Genomic DNA, 17,297 nt, shown 5'->3' with positions numbered 1-17,297 from the left:
TGTCAGCAGTTTACTTTCTCAGAGCAACTGCTTCTTTATCCAACCAGAGACCATAATCCCTGCCTTCTTGCTTTCCTTTGGTTTACAAGATAGAGACGCATGTATTCACAGGTCAAAGGTCGCCAAAATAAAAGGGAAAATAACCGCTGCTAGAAGTGAAACTTGCACCTTTCACTTGCCAAGTCCTTTCCCTTTCAGTGAATCAGCTTTTGTGGCAGGCGAATAAAACGGGAAAGTAATTCTCAAGTCGTTCCAATAACACTATAGCATAAATCATAAATGTTGGCACCCCTTTAACCGTTGGATGGGCTTAAATCAAGTATTAGATCTCGTCCAAGAGACTTATTTTGTGTTCAGAAAGCTAATATTTATATCTACTCTCAAAGTCACATGATCAACCTTTTTTTTTTTTTTTTTTTGGTCCAGTGCACGTTTTTCCGGTTACCTCGTGAGACGCTATACTGGGAAGCGGTTATTGCTGATGTGGGAACAAAGCCACGAATACAAAGAAACTGTAAAGGCTCCCCAAAGCATTAGCACAAAAGAAGCCACCTTTTATAATTAGGCCGTAGAGATTATCGTCGTAGCGAATGTTTACAGTGCGGTAACGAAAGGCAACATCCGTTCAGGGCAAACGAACGAGGAACAAAGTGCGTTCACAAACAGGCGTAGTGTCCTTTAGGAAAGGAAAGGAAAGGAAAGGAAAAAAACAAAAAACAGTTCAGTACTTTCATATAAGACTCTAATGGCAGAACCCGTGAGGTGCCTGCCTCCACTGAACACACCACAACAGGGGAAAAAAAAACCCCAACAAAACAAAAAAAAAACCCAACACAATTAACACTATTTACATGAAAAATAGAATAAAAATGTTTGGCCCTTGAGTGTTTTTATAAAAAAAAAAAAAAAAAAAAAAAAAAAAAAAAACATGGAATGGATTGAGTGTGAATTTGCAAAATGAAGCAACTGCCTCGCACCATTTCTGCCTCGTTAAACGTGCTCGAGTTGACAGATGGCACGATGCAGTAACAGCCCTTGCTTGTTTTAACACACTGACCGTCCCAGTGAGACGTCCAGAGGAACCACAGCGTGACTTGGAATAAAGGAATATAAGAAACGAAAGCGAATAGAATACACGTTGAAAGATGTGAACGAGACGAGACGACATCGTGTTTTATACCGCAGCCGTGGTGAATTCTCGATTCTGATTGGTCAGAATGCTCTCTAAATAAGAGTGCGGGTTTATGTTAACCGTTATCGTTTCCATAGTAACAGCTCATTTCACAGGGACTTGTACGGAGGAAGATCTGAACAAAACCTAAGACTGATTAAAGGTAAGCGTCGATATGGTAGTTTTCTGTAATTACACAGTTATTTAACATTTTACTGACACAGTCTCCAGTTGCATGCAGCGGAAAACAGAGGAAGTTACTCTTTTTGTGGTTTCTTGTTTTTAATCGACTCAAAGAGAACGGGGGGGGGGGGGGGGATGCTGCTTTAACGTAGGTGAGAACCTGTTTCACAGACGTTCCACAACATTCGACGTAACTATGAACGGATAAATTGAACTGTAAATGCTGGCTGTGGTATAAGAGGAATAAAACACCACAGGCTGTGCTGTTATACCGAAATGTTCCTCTTCTGGGTGGTAACGCTGTTGTGTTTTATTCCTTACGTAACGGACAGGTGACACGAGTTTGTTCGTCCTGCGGCGTCGTGGTCATGAAACAGAGTCACCTCAAACACCCACGCACCCGCACACTCGAGCACACTGCAATTACTGCTGGATAAAGGTCACCTGAGCAGCAGAAGACATGCTGTTCACATCAGGGCGGGGAACGGAAGAGAAGAAGAGTCTTTACAATAAAACACACACACAAAATCTCATTAAATCACCAAGAAATGCACAAGATAAAAAATTATAAAAAAGAAAAGAATAGTGGTATACAGGACAGGACAGGACATTCCACAGAACACGCAAAAGCTGATTGCACAATGAATAAAAAGCGACATGTCTTCACATCTTGAGCTGCAATACAACAGAATCTCTCTCTCTCAGAGAAGAAGAGGGCCGAGAGTGAGCACTTGGCCTCTAGAGGCTGACAGGATATGACTCTGAGCAGTTTGTGTGTGTGTGTGTGTGTGTGTGTGTGTGTGTGTGTGTGTGTGTGTGTGTGTGTGTGTGAGAGAGAGAGAGAGAGAGAGGCAGCTGGGAGAGCGAGAGGGCCACGGCACGATTACAAATGACCAGAAACACTGAATGAATGTAGAAAAAGCCCACAGAGGACACGTCGCATCAGAAATGTGCCAGAATATTCCATCGTCGTTTCCGACGCACCGCGCTGTCGAAAGCTAGAATTGAGAAAAATATTTGAGAGGTCACGGTGCTGTAAAGCACGTCTGGTGTTTTTGAGCCAGAACTTAAAAACGCACCCGGAGCACCCGAAAAAAGACGAAAGGAAAAGAAGAAGAAAAAAAAAAAACACTATTGGTCTTTCGAAGACTGAAGGTTGGCTTGGACAGCCTATAGTCGCACGGTGTTGATCCGTAAAGGCTGCACGTTCTTTCCGTTGGCATGGCTCTGTCCGGGGCTGAAGTACGGGAACAGCTTGACGAGGAACTTCTCTCGGTACGTGTAGAGCCAGGACATGTCGTCTGCATTATAGAAGACCAGCAGGCCTTTGGGGTAGTCTAGGTACACGCCCACTTTCTCCAGCTTGCTTTTGACGTTGAGGCGGGTCCAGGGCTCGGTGCAGGCGCTGTACTGGTTGCCGTCGTGCATGACGATGCAGTAGAAGCCGCGGCTCGGGCTGATCTGGATGCTGCCCTTGCGGCTGACCGTCTCGTTGGCCACGCCGATCATCCACTGGGTCTTCTCCGAAACCATCACCTCCCAGTAGTGCACCCCTGAGCAGAAGCCCTCGGCGCCCAGCACGGACACCTCCACATCGAAGCGGCGCGGTGAGTCCTGCAGAGGCTGCGGGTGCAGGTTCCCGTACGCCACTATGGTGCAGTCGTCAGACAGGATCAGCCTCTGGTGGGCCGTCAACGGGTCAAGGGTCAAAGCGGCGGGCACTGGAATGGTAAGGAAAAAAGAGGTTAAAGGAGCTGCAGATAATATTTTGTGCCCTCTGCTGCCTGCGAGATTAATTACGCCAAATGTTCCGATATCCTTCGCTAGATTTTCGATCCCGGTTCAAATCTAAGACAATGCTTTACATCTGCACTAATGACTCATGTCATCTGCACTCAGACTGCAGCTTTAAAATCTATTTCCCTATCCCCTATTCCAGCTTCCATAATCATGGTGCTGTCCTGCAGTATCTAATAAAACGTTACGGGAGGTTTAGCTGTTGCTTGGTTTTAGGTGCAGGATCAGAATTGGTTCTGTTCGGTGTCCTGCTGTGAGCTTTTCTTTCCCCGACAGAATGAGGTAGGGAAAGATAGACAGGCAGAGAGACAGAGGAAGAGAGGCAGACAGTCAGTGCGTTTACATGGACAACAATAACCCGATTAAGACAATACTCTGATTAAAAAACTACCATGTAAACAGCAATTTTTAATTACCTTAATCCGATTAAGGTCATACTCGAAGTAAGCGCAAATCGAATTAAGACAGGTGGAGTACTCCTGTTTTAGTCACTTTATCGACATGTATTACAGACATGTAAACACCTTAATTTTTTTTTTTTTTATTTTATTTATTTTTAATCACACTATTAACATCGTGTGAGAGTTTTCACCGCATTTTGCAACAGGACACGTACACACACGGCAGTGCTCAACCGCTTTACAGCAAACAAGAGAGCACGGTTGCGTCCCAAACCGTGTAGTCACCTACCACACAGTAGGTGAAACATGCATATAGTAGGCAAAATACATGTATCTCGGCTACTATACAGCAGTTAAGTACGTGATTTGGGACACAGCCCACGGCTTCAAGCAGTCGTCTCTTTGCACACAGCACAACAAATAATTAACCTTAGTTGAAGCGTTCGTAAAAATTTTAAATAAAAACACCCAAAACTGTATACGGTACCATAACGAAGATGTACTGTATGTCGATACATGAAATTCTGGAGAGAACGTCGGATGGCGTGGCGCAGTGATGTAATGACGTGTGCTGTTAATTGGTCTGTGTTCTATAACATGTAAAACGGGATCATGAAAGGAGTACTCTAAAAGCGACTCATGTAAACACCTTAATCATAATATTGTCTTACTCAGAGTAAGGTCAATAATTAGATTATGGCTGTCCATGTAAATGTAGTCAGTGTGAAAGACAGAGACAGAGAGGCAGAGAGACAGACAGTGAGACAGATATACACAGAGCGAGAGACACAGAAAGACAAACATGGCATACAGAGAGAGACAAATAGACGTGGAGAGACAGAGAAAGAGAGAGAGACACATTGAGTGAGCACATACAGAGAGAGGGACATGTAGTTGAGGAGAGAGAGAGAGCGAGACATGTAGATGAGGAGAGAGAGAGAGGTTTCAGGAATAAGTCACGGGATTCCTCCTTCTATGTGCTGATGCAGCTCCTCCACCCATCTCCAAGCAGGAACATTATTACTCACAGCATCCACCTCCACTCCACATCGCTCACACAGACGTCCGTCACACAGTGATTGCTTTCATCTGACAAACTCAAACTCACTCTCATTCCATCTTCAAATCCTGGACACACACACACAGAGAGAGAGAGAGAGAGAGAGAGAGAGAGAGAGAGAGAGAGAGAGAGAGGGAGGGAGGGAGGGAGGGAGGGAGAGCGAGCTGCTCTGTATGCTTGTGTGTTTCTCTGCTACGATGCCCAGAGGTATTGTGATGGCTGGAGAATGTGCAGGGAATTTATTTTCTTTAAAAAGTTGCCCTTGAGGTGGAGGTGAGCTCTTGTAAGCTTGGTTCCTGCATGCAAATAACCTCAACACGAATTTTACTAACACCTACTCTTTCCTTGATGACGACTCACAGTTGCTTTTAACAAGGTTTATAAATATGTAGAGTAACAAACAGAACCTGAGAGCAACGTGTGTGTCCATATGTGTGCGTGAGAGACCAGCCGAGTTGCTCATGCTGCTGACTGAGGAACAAAAAAATAAATAAAAAGCTCATCCGTCAGCCATCGCCTGCCAGGGACAGCCCTGGAGAGAGAGCGGCTGCTCGCCGTGTGCCAGTTCACCACGGGTCCCAACAAACAGACTGACAGGACCACGCTGAAGGAAACAAACAGGGTTCAATTGGAGACCAGTCCGAGTTCGGCATGGGGAAGGATCGGAGGAGGAGGAAAAGGAGGAGGAGGAGAAGAAGGAGGAGAAGGAGGAGAAGGAGGAAAAGGAAGAGGGGAAGAAGGAGGAGAAGAAGGAGGGGGAGGAGGAAAAGGAGGAGGAGAAGAAGGAGGAGAAGAAGAAGCACGAGGGGGAGGAAAAGGAGGAGGAAAAGGAGGAGGAGGAATCCTGTGACTTATTCCCGAAACATCTGGTCAATTCTGAGACAGGCAGTGATTCCCTGGCTGTGCTGAAGGACTGTGCTCTGTCCTGAGGCACGTCATGAGGCAGCACTGCAGAGGCAACGTGAGGCAACACTTACACAAGGCACGGAGCTACGCTCTCCCTCTCTCAGACCGATATTCCTCCCTGCGCTGGTATGAGGTGGGCATGGAATTATTCACGTCTAAAGAACACTGCCTTGTTTTCCTCCAGCCCCATACATAGGCACGCCTGTCAGAGACGGAGGGGGAAAAATCCCTGAAACGTTTCCATCTGTCCTATTTATAGCCGAGCCTGGAGCAGAGACAGAGGATGGGATGTTGTTTCCATTCAATGACAGTTTGAGCATCAGGTAGCACATTAATATTTCAGGCTGCCTCTCTCAAAACACACACACGCACCACAGAATGCAAGGACTAAAGCAACACCCTAGAGGTCTGTCAAGAACAGGCTAAAGGAAAGCTAAAGAATTGCAGGAAAAAAAAAAAAGAAAAAAAAAGAAAACGGATCAGACCGCACGCTAATAATCCCAAAACCCATCTCGGTGCTACGCGGCAGGTGCAGGAGCTCTGGAGAGATGGATCTGAACTGATCGTTTCATTCTGCACACAGTCGAGGAGGCTCTGCAACGGCCTGTGTTCGTTTCAGTCGTGTAGACGATTCGCTATTGGAGAGCTGATTGAAGAGTGTGAGATTTCTTTTATTTTATTTATTTTACATCTTTGCTATAACGGAGAAATGGAGAAAAGTGCAGACAGAGAAGCTCATCAGGAATCTACATCTCTTCTTTCATGCGCTTACTAAAAAAAAATTATAATAAAAACCTTCAGTGGTTTGTTTGTCTTTCCAGATTCTGTGATCATATCATTTGTAATTCAGAATTGTGCAACAGAAGCTGAATTCTAGGCAAGAAAGCTTTTTCCACAGAAAACGCAGATTTTGGACTCATAAAGTGAAAAAGAATGCAGTGTTAAGAGCTCATACCAAGCACCAGCTGCCTTTAAAAGCACCAATCTCATGGTCTACTAACAAACCCTGACCAAAAAGCATGTACATGTCCAGTAGGGGCAGTGCAATATGACCAAAAATATCACATCACGATTCTTGTATCACGATATATATATTCAGTAAAATAAAATAAAATAAAAAAAAACACCTGTTGTTAATAATAATTATAAATTATTATTGAGAATAATTCATGTATTTTGATATATATTTAAAAATATATAAATAATTGTATTTTATACATAAATGTTCTGGTAGAGGTAGCGACATAGCTTAGGCTTGCATGGCTGCTTCTGGAACATTCTCACTAATCTTTATTGATGATGGAACTCATGATGGTTGCAGCAGAACGAATTCAGGAGTTTACAGGAGCTTTCTGTCTGCCAGTTTACAGAGAAATGCATCCAAATTAATCAGGAGGAACTTCAACATGCAAGCAAACAATGATCCAAAACACACAGCCAACTCAACAAATTTGGTGATGTCAGTGAGTCGCAGGCTTGATGCAGTGTTATTTACTTTAAGATCATCTGTTCCTATACTTTTGCTCGCCTAAAATTGGGAGTTCTGCCACCCGAGGAAATGAAGACTGAAATTCTGATCTCTCATCTCATAATGATCTTTTGATCTCAAACCTTCAATGTATAGCGAAAACAATAGAATAGACCTGGCTGTTCCAATACTTTCGGAGTGAAATATATATATAAAATCAGTTACAGGTTTATCAACACTGTTTTCTATGGCTTGATAACATGAAAACTGTCATAAAACAGAACAAACAGCCTGGTATGAATAAATAACCTCAACCTCCTGACCTGCTTCTGGGGCGACGACAGCGGTTTCCTGTCTGAAATGCAGGAAATGGAAAATGCAGGAAATGGAAAGTTACCTGGACAGATATCCTGGAACAGAGACTTCCAGATTGTGTACTGTAACGGACCCATGTATTTAGATGTCGGAAAATCTTCGTAGGTAAGGTTGGTTTCGTGTATTTTGCCTTTTATTCTGTAGAGAAACAAGAAAATACTTGCTCTGTCAAGTTGTTCGCGTCCTTGTTATTCAACAGGACATACACAGTTCCCCAAAACACAGCTCAGCAGATGACTGTCATTAGATCTAACCTTACATTTATCACACCATGCACTCGCCCATATGGTCATTCATCTGCTCTACATGTTTAACTAAATGAAAAGAGAGACCTTCATACTGTACATCAAGCAATGCTCAAAAATATTTACATAATTAACCTTAGGTAGCCTGTTCATCCGCGTCTACTGCTGCTCCTCTATCAGCTCTTTACTCTCGTCTACTTGTCTCCATCAACTTGCCACAAAAACACACCGAATTATAGATTTTAATTTTAAACATCCTGACTTGCCTTGGTATCTTCCACCAGCAATACCTTCCACGAATCACTTGCTCTCTGACCAGCGTTTATAAGAGAAGGAGACAAGGCGTTATAGACTGAAAATCGAACCACTATTTAAACCCCTCACCTCCCCTCCCCTCCCTCATCACTTTCCCTCCGAACCACCCCAGGCCCTCCCATGTCGTCCACCGTCCTCGCCCCTACCTTTCGGACGTGAGCGCCACCCCTTCTAGAAACTCGTGGCGTCCGGTTTCGCTCAGCTTCTCCTGCAGGATCTGGATGCCCTCCTTGACGTCGCGGAGCTGCTGGCTGTAGCGCTGGATCTTGTGCTCAATGTCGGTCAAGGTGCGAGCCGTGTCGGCCTCCAGTTCCTCCAGCATGCTCTTCTGCCTCTCACGAAGGAAACGGTGCAAACGCTCGAACGCCTCGCCGATCGTGGCTCGCAGGCTTTTTGCCGAGGACTACAGAGAAGGAAAGAGAAAGAACAGAATGTGTGATTAGTTTCACCATTTGATTAGTTTTATATTAAAAGCCAAGCCAGAGATTAAAAAAAAACAAAAAACAACATTTAATCAGTGAACTAGAAAGAAAAACAGCTTCAGGCTACTTTTTATACACATTAAAGACACTAAGTAAGGAATAAAACACTCCATGTCATGCTGTTAAAGGAACGTAATCAGCAATGGAGTGCCATTAATTTCATTATTGCTTGAAATGGCAAAATACAACGTCCTCTGACCTGAAGATGTCCGCAAATCATAAAATTACGGCTTTGGCACTGGAAACTCCTTCCATAAATGTTAAATAAACATCTCCTTACTTTAAGTAAGCTTCACCATATCAATGTTTACAGGCTTTTTTTTTTTCTTTTTAAATCTGTCTATGTGGAATGTTTGAGGTACAGGTCCCTATAAATGAGCGGTTACTACAGAAACGGTATAAACTTGCACTACTGTCAGAGTTGACGTTACATTACGTAAAAATTACACCTTCTGATCGGCCAGAGCCGAGAATTCAACAGCACTGTGGTATAATAAGCTGATGAAAGCGTGATCATCCTTGACGAAGACGGGAAAACACGGCAAGTCATGATTACGAAACAGCGAAAGCTGTGGGATCGAAGTAACAACAGTGCGGATAAGATCGAACTGTCTGGAGAGCAAACTCCTCCATCTGCTGTGTTAGTCATGGACAGTGTGCACTCATATACGAGTGAGCTGACAGGTAGATAAATGCTGGGTATTAAACATCTGTGCAGTTTGTCATGAGAACAAGCAAGGTACGTTGCAAAACTCAGAAGTCAAAAAAAAGAATTCCCCCCCGCATGACATCAAATGTATGACACATCTCCAAACAAAAAGGAATCATGTCCATTAGAGCATCAAGCATATCGTAAGTCAGTGCGAGGAAATGGATCCAAAACCGCCGCGGGGTAAAAAGAGCTCTCACAGAAGAGACTGCTGCAACATTCTGCCTTCTTCACATCAGCATGTCGTCTCCCATCAAGCAAAGCAAGAAAAGAACAGGAGGCACGTAATTAACTACAAAGTTGTGTTTTCCTGCAGGTAATCTCCCTCAAAACAAAAGAAAAACAAAACGACTGCCCTCTTTGTCCTCAAAACCCCCAATGTTCAAACCGAAACATTTTTTCCTGGCCACTTGGAAGCCGAAATCTCATCGAGATCATTCTAATCCCCAACCGAGCGAGGATCTGCACTATTCCCGTGGGCGTGGAGCTCACACCTGGTGATGCTTGATGGATGAGTGTCACCAGGTTTAGTGGCGCTCTAATGATGTCGAGTTCTTGAATTTGAGCTCCACGAGAGCTCTACTTCAGTCAGAGACTAGGAGAGCTATGAGCTATTTAAAGCCTCCTAGCTTGCAGATGCTAGGTCCTCCTGCAGCTCGCTCCCCTGAGTATCTGCTAATCAAGCCCACCTCCCCGCAGAGCCTCTCGATCAGACGCCACGACGGCACTTCAACCCATAAACAGCTGAAACTGGAGTGGATTTGCTAAATTTTGCTGAAGGTAACCTTCTAACAAGAATAGTAATGCTGCAAGATGTAAAAGAGAAATTAACTGCCATTTATGACCAAATGGCATAATTATTCCCCCTTTTACTGTTATAATTAAGCTTCAGTCTTCTGGGGAGGCTTTCCACTGGATTTTATGGCGTGGCTGTGGGGATTTGTGCTCATTCAGCTGCAAGAGCATCAGTGCGGTCGAGGTCAGGCGCTGGTGTCGGTTGAGGAGGCTCCGGTTCCGGTTCATCCCAGATGTTTTCCGTGGGGTTGAGGTCAGGGCTCTGTGCAGGACCCTCGACACACTTCTTCCACTCCAACCATAACACACCATGTCTTAATGCACAGGGCATCGTCAAGCTGGAACAAGTTTGGTTGTCTTAGTTCCCGTGAAGTGAAATTGTAATGCTACAGTGTACGAAGACGTTCTATATAATTGTGTGCTTCCGGCTTTGTGGTAACAGTCCAAGGAAGAACCATATACGGGTGGGATTTTCAGGTGTCCACAAACTTATGGCCATAAAGAGTAGGTCAGTTTGTAGGTGTGACCTATTGACACCAAAAGGAAGCAAGGAGCATCCAGAAAACCACCAGATGTTATTTATTTGGGCGTGTCCAGATGTTATTTATTTGGGTGGTGGATTCATTCATCATTGGTGTATCACGAGTGTATATCTAATAAACTGGCGGTCTCTTGTGATTCTCTGCTGCACGATAAAAAATTTTTTTTTACGTTTCTCTCTCTCTCTCTCTGGACCTACTCTGATAAATGGCCGACAATCTACCCTGTTATCTCAGGCGTGTAAAAATGACTAGCACAGACGCCAAGGACAAGCTGATTACGTGTCCAGGCTAGCGGTTTATTTTATTTGTAGCTGCCCGATGACAAGCAGGTTCAATAGGCTGATGGTGTAGCATTCACCAGAGCTTTTTTTTCTTCTTCCCCCCTCGTCCAACAAGCTATATCAGAACAAACTACTTACTAAACGGATTGATTTTTCCCTACTTTTCAACCTGATTAATTATATCTAATCCAGGTTCTTTGAAAGGACATTGCTGAGTGTAAAACGTTGGACAGGAGACAAGCACGTCACTGATCGAATCTCCAATGCGGATGAACGGGCAAGATAAAAGTTCAGAGTAAAGAACAATTACCATCAGCTACTTACTGACGGATCCAACATGAACAGCGAGCTGAGGAACGAGAGTGAGGCAGTCGATGCACGCAGAGACGGACAGATATTCGGAGGAACTCTGACAAACTCAATCAGGTGAAGCTCCAGACTGAGTGCTGTGTTCTACATCTCAAGTGACAGGGGACGTGGAAAAGCGGTGAATAAGGCACAGAGTAATGCGGCCCTTCCTGATGATAAATGAGCTGACTGCAGACGTCTTTACTGTCGGGAAGACGATCAGCTTCAGTGGTGCGAGAGCATAAAAGACTGAGTGTGGGAGACAGAAAAAGAAGAGAAAAGAACCGGATGGAGAGAAGACTGCTGTGATTTCAGCGGTGTCTCTCTGCTGATTAGCACAAGGTGCCATGATGACGTAGCTGTTCAATAAAGCAAACTGCTTGATGGAATTTCACTGTTGAGTGCAGACAGAGAGAGAGAGAGAGAGAGAGAGAGAGAGAGAGAGAGAGAGAGAGAGGGGAGACTTGCCATGAATGTGTAATGAGACACAGGGAGCAGGAAGGACATTTATTTATTTCACTTTCCACACGTGCTCACTGTAGTTTAATGGAGTCCATTAAATGTGAGGCTTTGATACTGACGTTTCGTTACTGACCCTTCGTTTACTGACTTGTCAATATTAGCATTGCTAGTGCCTCTTCACTGCTGGCTCTACAATATTAACTCAGATACCGACTCTCAATACTGAGTGTACAATATTAACTTTGATACCAACTCTTCTACATTAGCTTCGCTACTAACTACACAAAACTAACTTCAATACTGATGCTGCAATACTGATTCCACTACTAAGTCTACAACATTATCTTCAATACTAACTTTTCAATACTGACTCTTCGATATTAACTTTGTTACTAACTGTGCAATATTAATCTCAATACTGACTCTTCGATACTGACCTTTCAATATTACCTTTGCTACTAACACAACAAAACTAACTCTACGATATTAACTTCGATACTGACTCTTCAATAGTGACTCGTCTATACTTTTCAATATTATTAATTTACAAACCGACTCTACAATACTAATTTTGCTACTGACACTTCAGTACCGACTTCGCTACTGATTATACAATACTTCAGTACTCACTTTACAATTCTAACTCTTCAACACTAACTTTTTAATACACAAAAGCTACAGTATGAACTTACCAACTCAGATGTATAGATATACATACACACACACACACACACACACACACACACACACACACACACACATACATATATATGTATGCACTGAAAACCAGAGTGTGGTCAAGACATAAAAGCCAACAGTGTTTTCTATCTATCTATATATCTATATATATACATCTATATCTTATATATATATATATATATATATATATATATATATATATATATATATATATATATATATATATATATATATATATACACACACACACACACACACACACACACATTATGTATATATATGTGTGTAAACAAACACTGTTGGCTTTTATGTCTTTGCCACACTCTGGTTTTCAGTGCATTTCCCAAAAACATCTGAAAGCATAGTGGGAAATGAGTACCGAGTGTCTGATCCATGACCTTTACGTACTTCCTGTTATTTTCACTTGTTTTGACAGCACATAAATTAAAACACACTCTCTTACACATCCCAGCGTCACTTATATACACTTGACAATGCAGACATATAAGGAAAAATATGTAATGCAGAAAACAGCATGGCGATATTTAACACCACGCTGGAATATCATGCGTCAGCTGTATTAGTGCTAGCAATCACGTTAGACGTCTTCTATCGAGGAATACTGTAAACAGGACCAGAAAAGAGGTAGTTCATTTAAATTATACTTGTATGTTCTCTACAAAAGGTGCTCCCCAGCATTCTGCTGAAAGCTCAGTGATCTGTGAGAGGAACCTGACTTTCTGCTGGAGTTACCTTGGTCTCGGTCAGCTGCCTCTGCAGCAGCTGTAAAGCCTCTGTGTGTCCTCTCTCGCTGTCCTGAAGAGCCATCAGCTGTTCTTTCATCTCCCTCTGAAGACAAAAAAGGGCAAAAGAGAAATAAATCACTCTATAATAAATCGGAAATAATCAAGGACCATTAAATGGACAACCTCAGTGTTGAGGGCATTTGATAACTTTGTTTAATCTTCATGAAATGAGGTTTTTGATGAGAAAAGACGTAAAAGAGATTACTTCCTGTTATTCTTTTCGTTTGCTGTGCTTTACATGATGTTGGCAAATGGAAGACGCTATGTTTTTCTCACAGATGTTAAAATCAGGTCAAAAGCATATTACAATTTTTTTTTTCCCTTTTAGAAAATAAAACACAGTCTCCTGTGTGTGGAAACTATTGTGGACTATTTAAGATGCAAGACATTATGCTATCTCCATGGCAACACAACATTTCCATCAATCGCCTACCTATCGCTGTTTAGATCAGTCCTGCACGGAACAAATGACGTCGCACAAGTCGCGTTATAATCTCTTATGAATTCAACAATTGATATTTAATGGACTTTAAGAACAATAAGACCTCAAGGACATCTCCCAATTCCTGAATAAAGGCTTTCTCCGATGTTCTCAGAACAGTTATAACGACAAGGACCACCTTTTAGATCAGTTCTTTACCCGCTAACACAAAGCAACATAAAAATCACACGCACTAATTTATTACACAACCGCACATCCTCAACATTAACGCACCCAATTCCCAGAGCGCCGAGGTTGTTGAAAATCCCACCACGGTGTCATTAAACTCTCTATAATGGACAATCGGAGTAATCCATCCACTGGTATGGAGCAGCAATTTGATCACAACGCCATCTTTCATGTGCTGTTTACCTCCTGCATATCCTACAGATCATCAGAAAGCACCCCGGGCTAAAAGCCTTTTATGATTTATTGAGCAATGTTAGCATAACGTTTAGGATTTCTTTAGGCGCAAGAAGCACCTTGCTTGTCAGGATGGAAAGGTTGCACGGTGATGCTGAGTGGACCTGAGATGAATAAGAAAATAAAAATAAGCCTGCAGAGATTTTCTGGGAAAGTGGGCCTCAGATTCTTGGCAGATTCAGGACAAGCGGGCCACCTCTGTGAGCCCACAGGCGGAATCAGGACGCATGAGGAAGCCCGGTCTGCGTCACAGAACCCGAACAGCTAAAAGATCCTGCGGTGAAAATTACAGGTCAGAAAATGATGCATGACAAATTGTATAATGTTGCTTAAGCTCAGTTGTTTGCAAAGACACCAAACAGATTAAACTGCATAGTATACAGTATTATCATTTCAATCACAAGGCAGTGATTTAGAAGGCAGTTGGATATGAACCTTTTCAGCAGTACTACTGTACCACGGTAGCTCTTCTATGGGATCAGATCATCCTTTGCTGCCCACGCGCATCAGTGAGCCTTGGGAGGCCATGACCTTGTCGCCGGTTCACTGGTCATCCTTCTTTGGACCACTTTTGATAGGTACTGACTACTGTGTACCAGGAACACCTCACAAGACCTGATGTTCCTGGAGATGCTCTGACCCAGTCGTCTAACCATCACAATCTGGCCCTTGTCACAGTCACTCAGATCCTTACGCTTGGCCATTTTTCCTGCTTCCAACATGTCAACTTCGAGAACGGACTGTTCACTTGCTGTCTAATAAATATATCCCACCCCTTGACAGGTGACACTTTAACGAGATAATCAACGTAATTCACGTCACCAATCAGTGGTTTTAATGTTATTGCTGATCGGTGTAGATGCCTAGCATGTATCCGGATCCTGAATCGTGAAAAGAATCCTGCGCAGGAGTCTCTCAGTGACTTCCTCAGTAGGACTTATATAAATGTACCTCTAAGAGAAAAGCAAATTAAACGAAGCTGATTAAAAGGGATTCCAATGCAAGATTTCTAGAAATAAATGAATATGTCGAGAAAAGCTCTATCACTGTAAGTTCATTAATCATCTAACGATAGACGCTGGCAAGTAAATTAACGTGATCATTTACAGTATCTCACAAAAGTGAGTACACCCTCACATTTTTGTAAATATTTGATTATATCTTTTCATGTGACAACGCTGAAGAAATGACACTTTGCTACAATGTAAAGTAGTGAGTGTACAGTGTGTGTAACAGTGTAAATTTGCTGTCCCCTCAAAATAACTCAACACACAGCCATTAATGTCTAAACCGCTGGCAACAAAAGTGAGTACACCCCTAAGTGAAAATGTCCAAATTGGGCCCAATTAGCCATTTTCCCTCCCCGGTGTCATGTGACAGCAAATTTACACTGTTATACAAGCTGTACACTCACTACTTTACATTGTGTGTCATTTCTTCAGTGTTGTCACATGAAAAGATATAATCAAATATTTACAAAAATGTGAGGGGTGTACTCACTTTTGTGAGATACTGTATGACCATGTGTGCCAATCATTTGGGCTCGTAGGCAGCGACTTGTCACTCCAGTGTTAATTTATTTGCTGTAGTTAGTTTCAGCAAACTCAACAAGCAACTCGCACGCCAGGAGATGGCAAGTTCGAATCCTGATCATGCCACAGTCGTCCAGGTCTAGGGAGCAATCTTGGCTTTGCTTACTGAGTGGGAGGAGCATACTCTCTCTATCCTGTCAATCACGGAGACACTAGCCAATTGTGTGCATTTGTGCGCCCATGTATGTAGAAGAGGGCAGATAGCGCTTTCTTCTGAGTGTGTTGCACTGCATGAGCAGCAGATCGAATAGATGCATCAATAACAATGAACGTAAAAAAAATATATTTATATATAAAAATGACAAAGCTTTACAAAATGTAATCTAATCTGCAGCTTCCGAACAGAGCTCTTAATAGTTATTGTTAGAAATACTGATGATACCCATGATATCTAACGATTTAACAGTTTATCCTTTGTCGCTTGCATGTCACAAGGAATACTGTTATGATTTAGTTCGTTCTGACTTATTTCACACTGAAGCGTGCAAGGCTGCAGTGAGCCTCAGCGCCTCAGTCTACTGCAGCTTTTGCATTTATATAGCTTTCAAGACTTCAAGGACAAGAGGCACAGAAAAGCAATTTCACATCATTCACATGGCACCTGCTTATACATTTTAATGTTGGAGGAGTGCAATAGGATCGGTTTCATTTAAACCCAGCGCGCTTGTTCAATCCAAAAGGAAATGCTTTCTGGATCATTATACAACATGATGGGTTATTTGTTTATTTATATATTTATACATACACTGGAACTGAAGCGTAACCAGAGGACAAGCCCCAAAAACAAGCATCTGCAGTGCTGAGGCTGCATGACAGACTGTAAACAAGCTGTCCCTGCATCAAGCCTCGCTTAACACGCATTTCTGCTGCAGACTGACCCAAGATTTAACACAATAATCTATCTAAAAAAGTAAATGAATAAATAAATAAATAAATAAATTAATTCAAAATCCCCAGCTATTGATGGATGACTCATTCTGTCTTGCGTTCATCATATTAAAACGTCTCCAGAACATAAGTCCTGCCCATGGGGCTGTGTCTTGCTCTAGCAGATCATTATCACTAAACATGGTTCATTGGTGTATATTTGGAGTTTATTAATTTGGAAGAAGGAGGAGTTTGTACAAGATAGCGATGATATGATTTTTCGGAGGAATGTTTTGCTAATGTGGGGTTCCTCAAAGCGGGAATGTCGGCACCTCAGACTGACGGAGAATGGGATTCTGTCTTTATACGCCGTCTCCATTTCCGTTTGCATGTTCTAGGGTACAACAGATGAAATATCTGGCTCACTGAATTAGTCGCTTGCCAGTTGTATGATTGTTGTATGAAGTTTTTCCAACAGCCAGTTCTCCTTAAAAAAGTATTCAGAGGAAAATTCGGTTTGTCCAATCTATGTATTTCTGTAAATTTGGTTCACTTTGCAGATTTGAATAATGAATTAACATAATACTGTGTGGTATCGTGATACATCAGCTGTATAGTATCGCAAGATGTTTATGGCATCGTGATAACTCTATGAGTAAGAGTGAGAATATCGTTGTATCCACCACTCGGAGACGTCAGACGTCTCCCGGTGACGACCCTGCGGCTCTGGTGCTCGACCTCGCCTCAAAAACGTACGGCGTAACATTTTGCCGTCTAGGACATCGCCCCGGATAATAAAGTGGGAAGGCGTGGGTGACGGCGGCAGTGAAAAATCCTCAGCTGGAAAAAATGCTCTCGGTTAAACTCCTTGCTGTTCTTTATATTCAGC

General features: G+C 42.7%; 1 protein-coding gene across 2 annotated transcripts in view; it reads right to left on the bottom strand.

Moving 5' to 3' along the window:
* Positions 1 to 916: 916 nt before the first annotated feature.
* The window catches only part of LOC128624878 (E3 ubiquitin-protein ligase TRIM62), a 38,611-nt gene continuing 22,230 nt past the window's right edge, over positions 917 to 17,297 (bottom strand). The window contains exons 3-7 of one of the 2 annotated variants that reach the window (XM_053652707.1): positions 12,993 to 13,088; positions 8,068 to 8,324; positions 7,873 to 7,917; positions 7,384 to 7,499; positions 917 to 3,075 (exon numbers count right to left, since the gene is read on the bottom strand). In XM_053652707.1, the coding sequence (XP_053508682.1) occupies positions 2,525 to 3,075; positions 7,384 to 7,499; positions 7,873 to 7,917; positions 8,068 to 8,324; positions 12,993 to 13,088 (1,065 nt within the window). In that variant the 3' untranslated portion in view covers positions 917 to 2,524. The remainder of the gene's footprint in view (positions 3,076 to 7,383; positions 7,500 to 7,872; positions 7,918 to 8,067; positions 8,325 to 12,992; positions 13,089 to 17,297) is intronic. The other variant, XM_053652708.1, reaches the window with a different exon arrangement.

This window comes from Ictalurus furcatus, chromosome 21 (assembly GCF_023375685.1).
Source record: "Ictalurus furcatus strain D&B chromosome 21, Billie_1.0, whole genome shotgun sequence".
Classification (NCBI taxonomy): Eukaryota; Metazoa; Chordata; class Actinopteri; order Siluriformes; family Ictaluridae; genus Ictalurus; species Ictalurus furcatus.
Note: the sequence above shows the minus strand (reverse complement) of the source record. Positions and strands in the feature narration are given on the sequence as shown.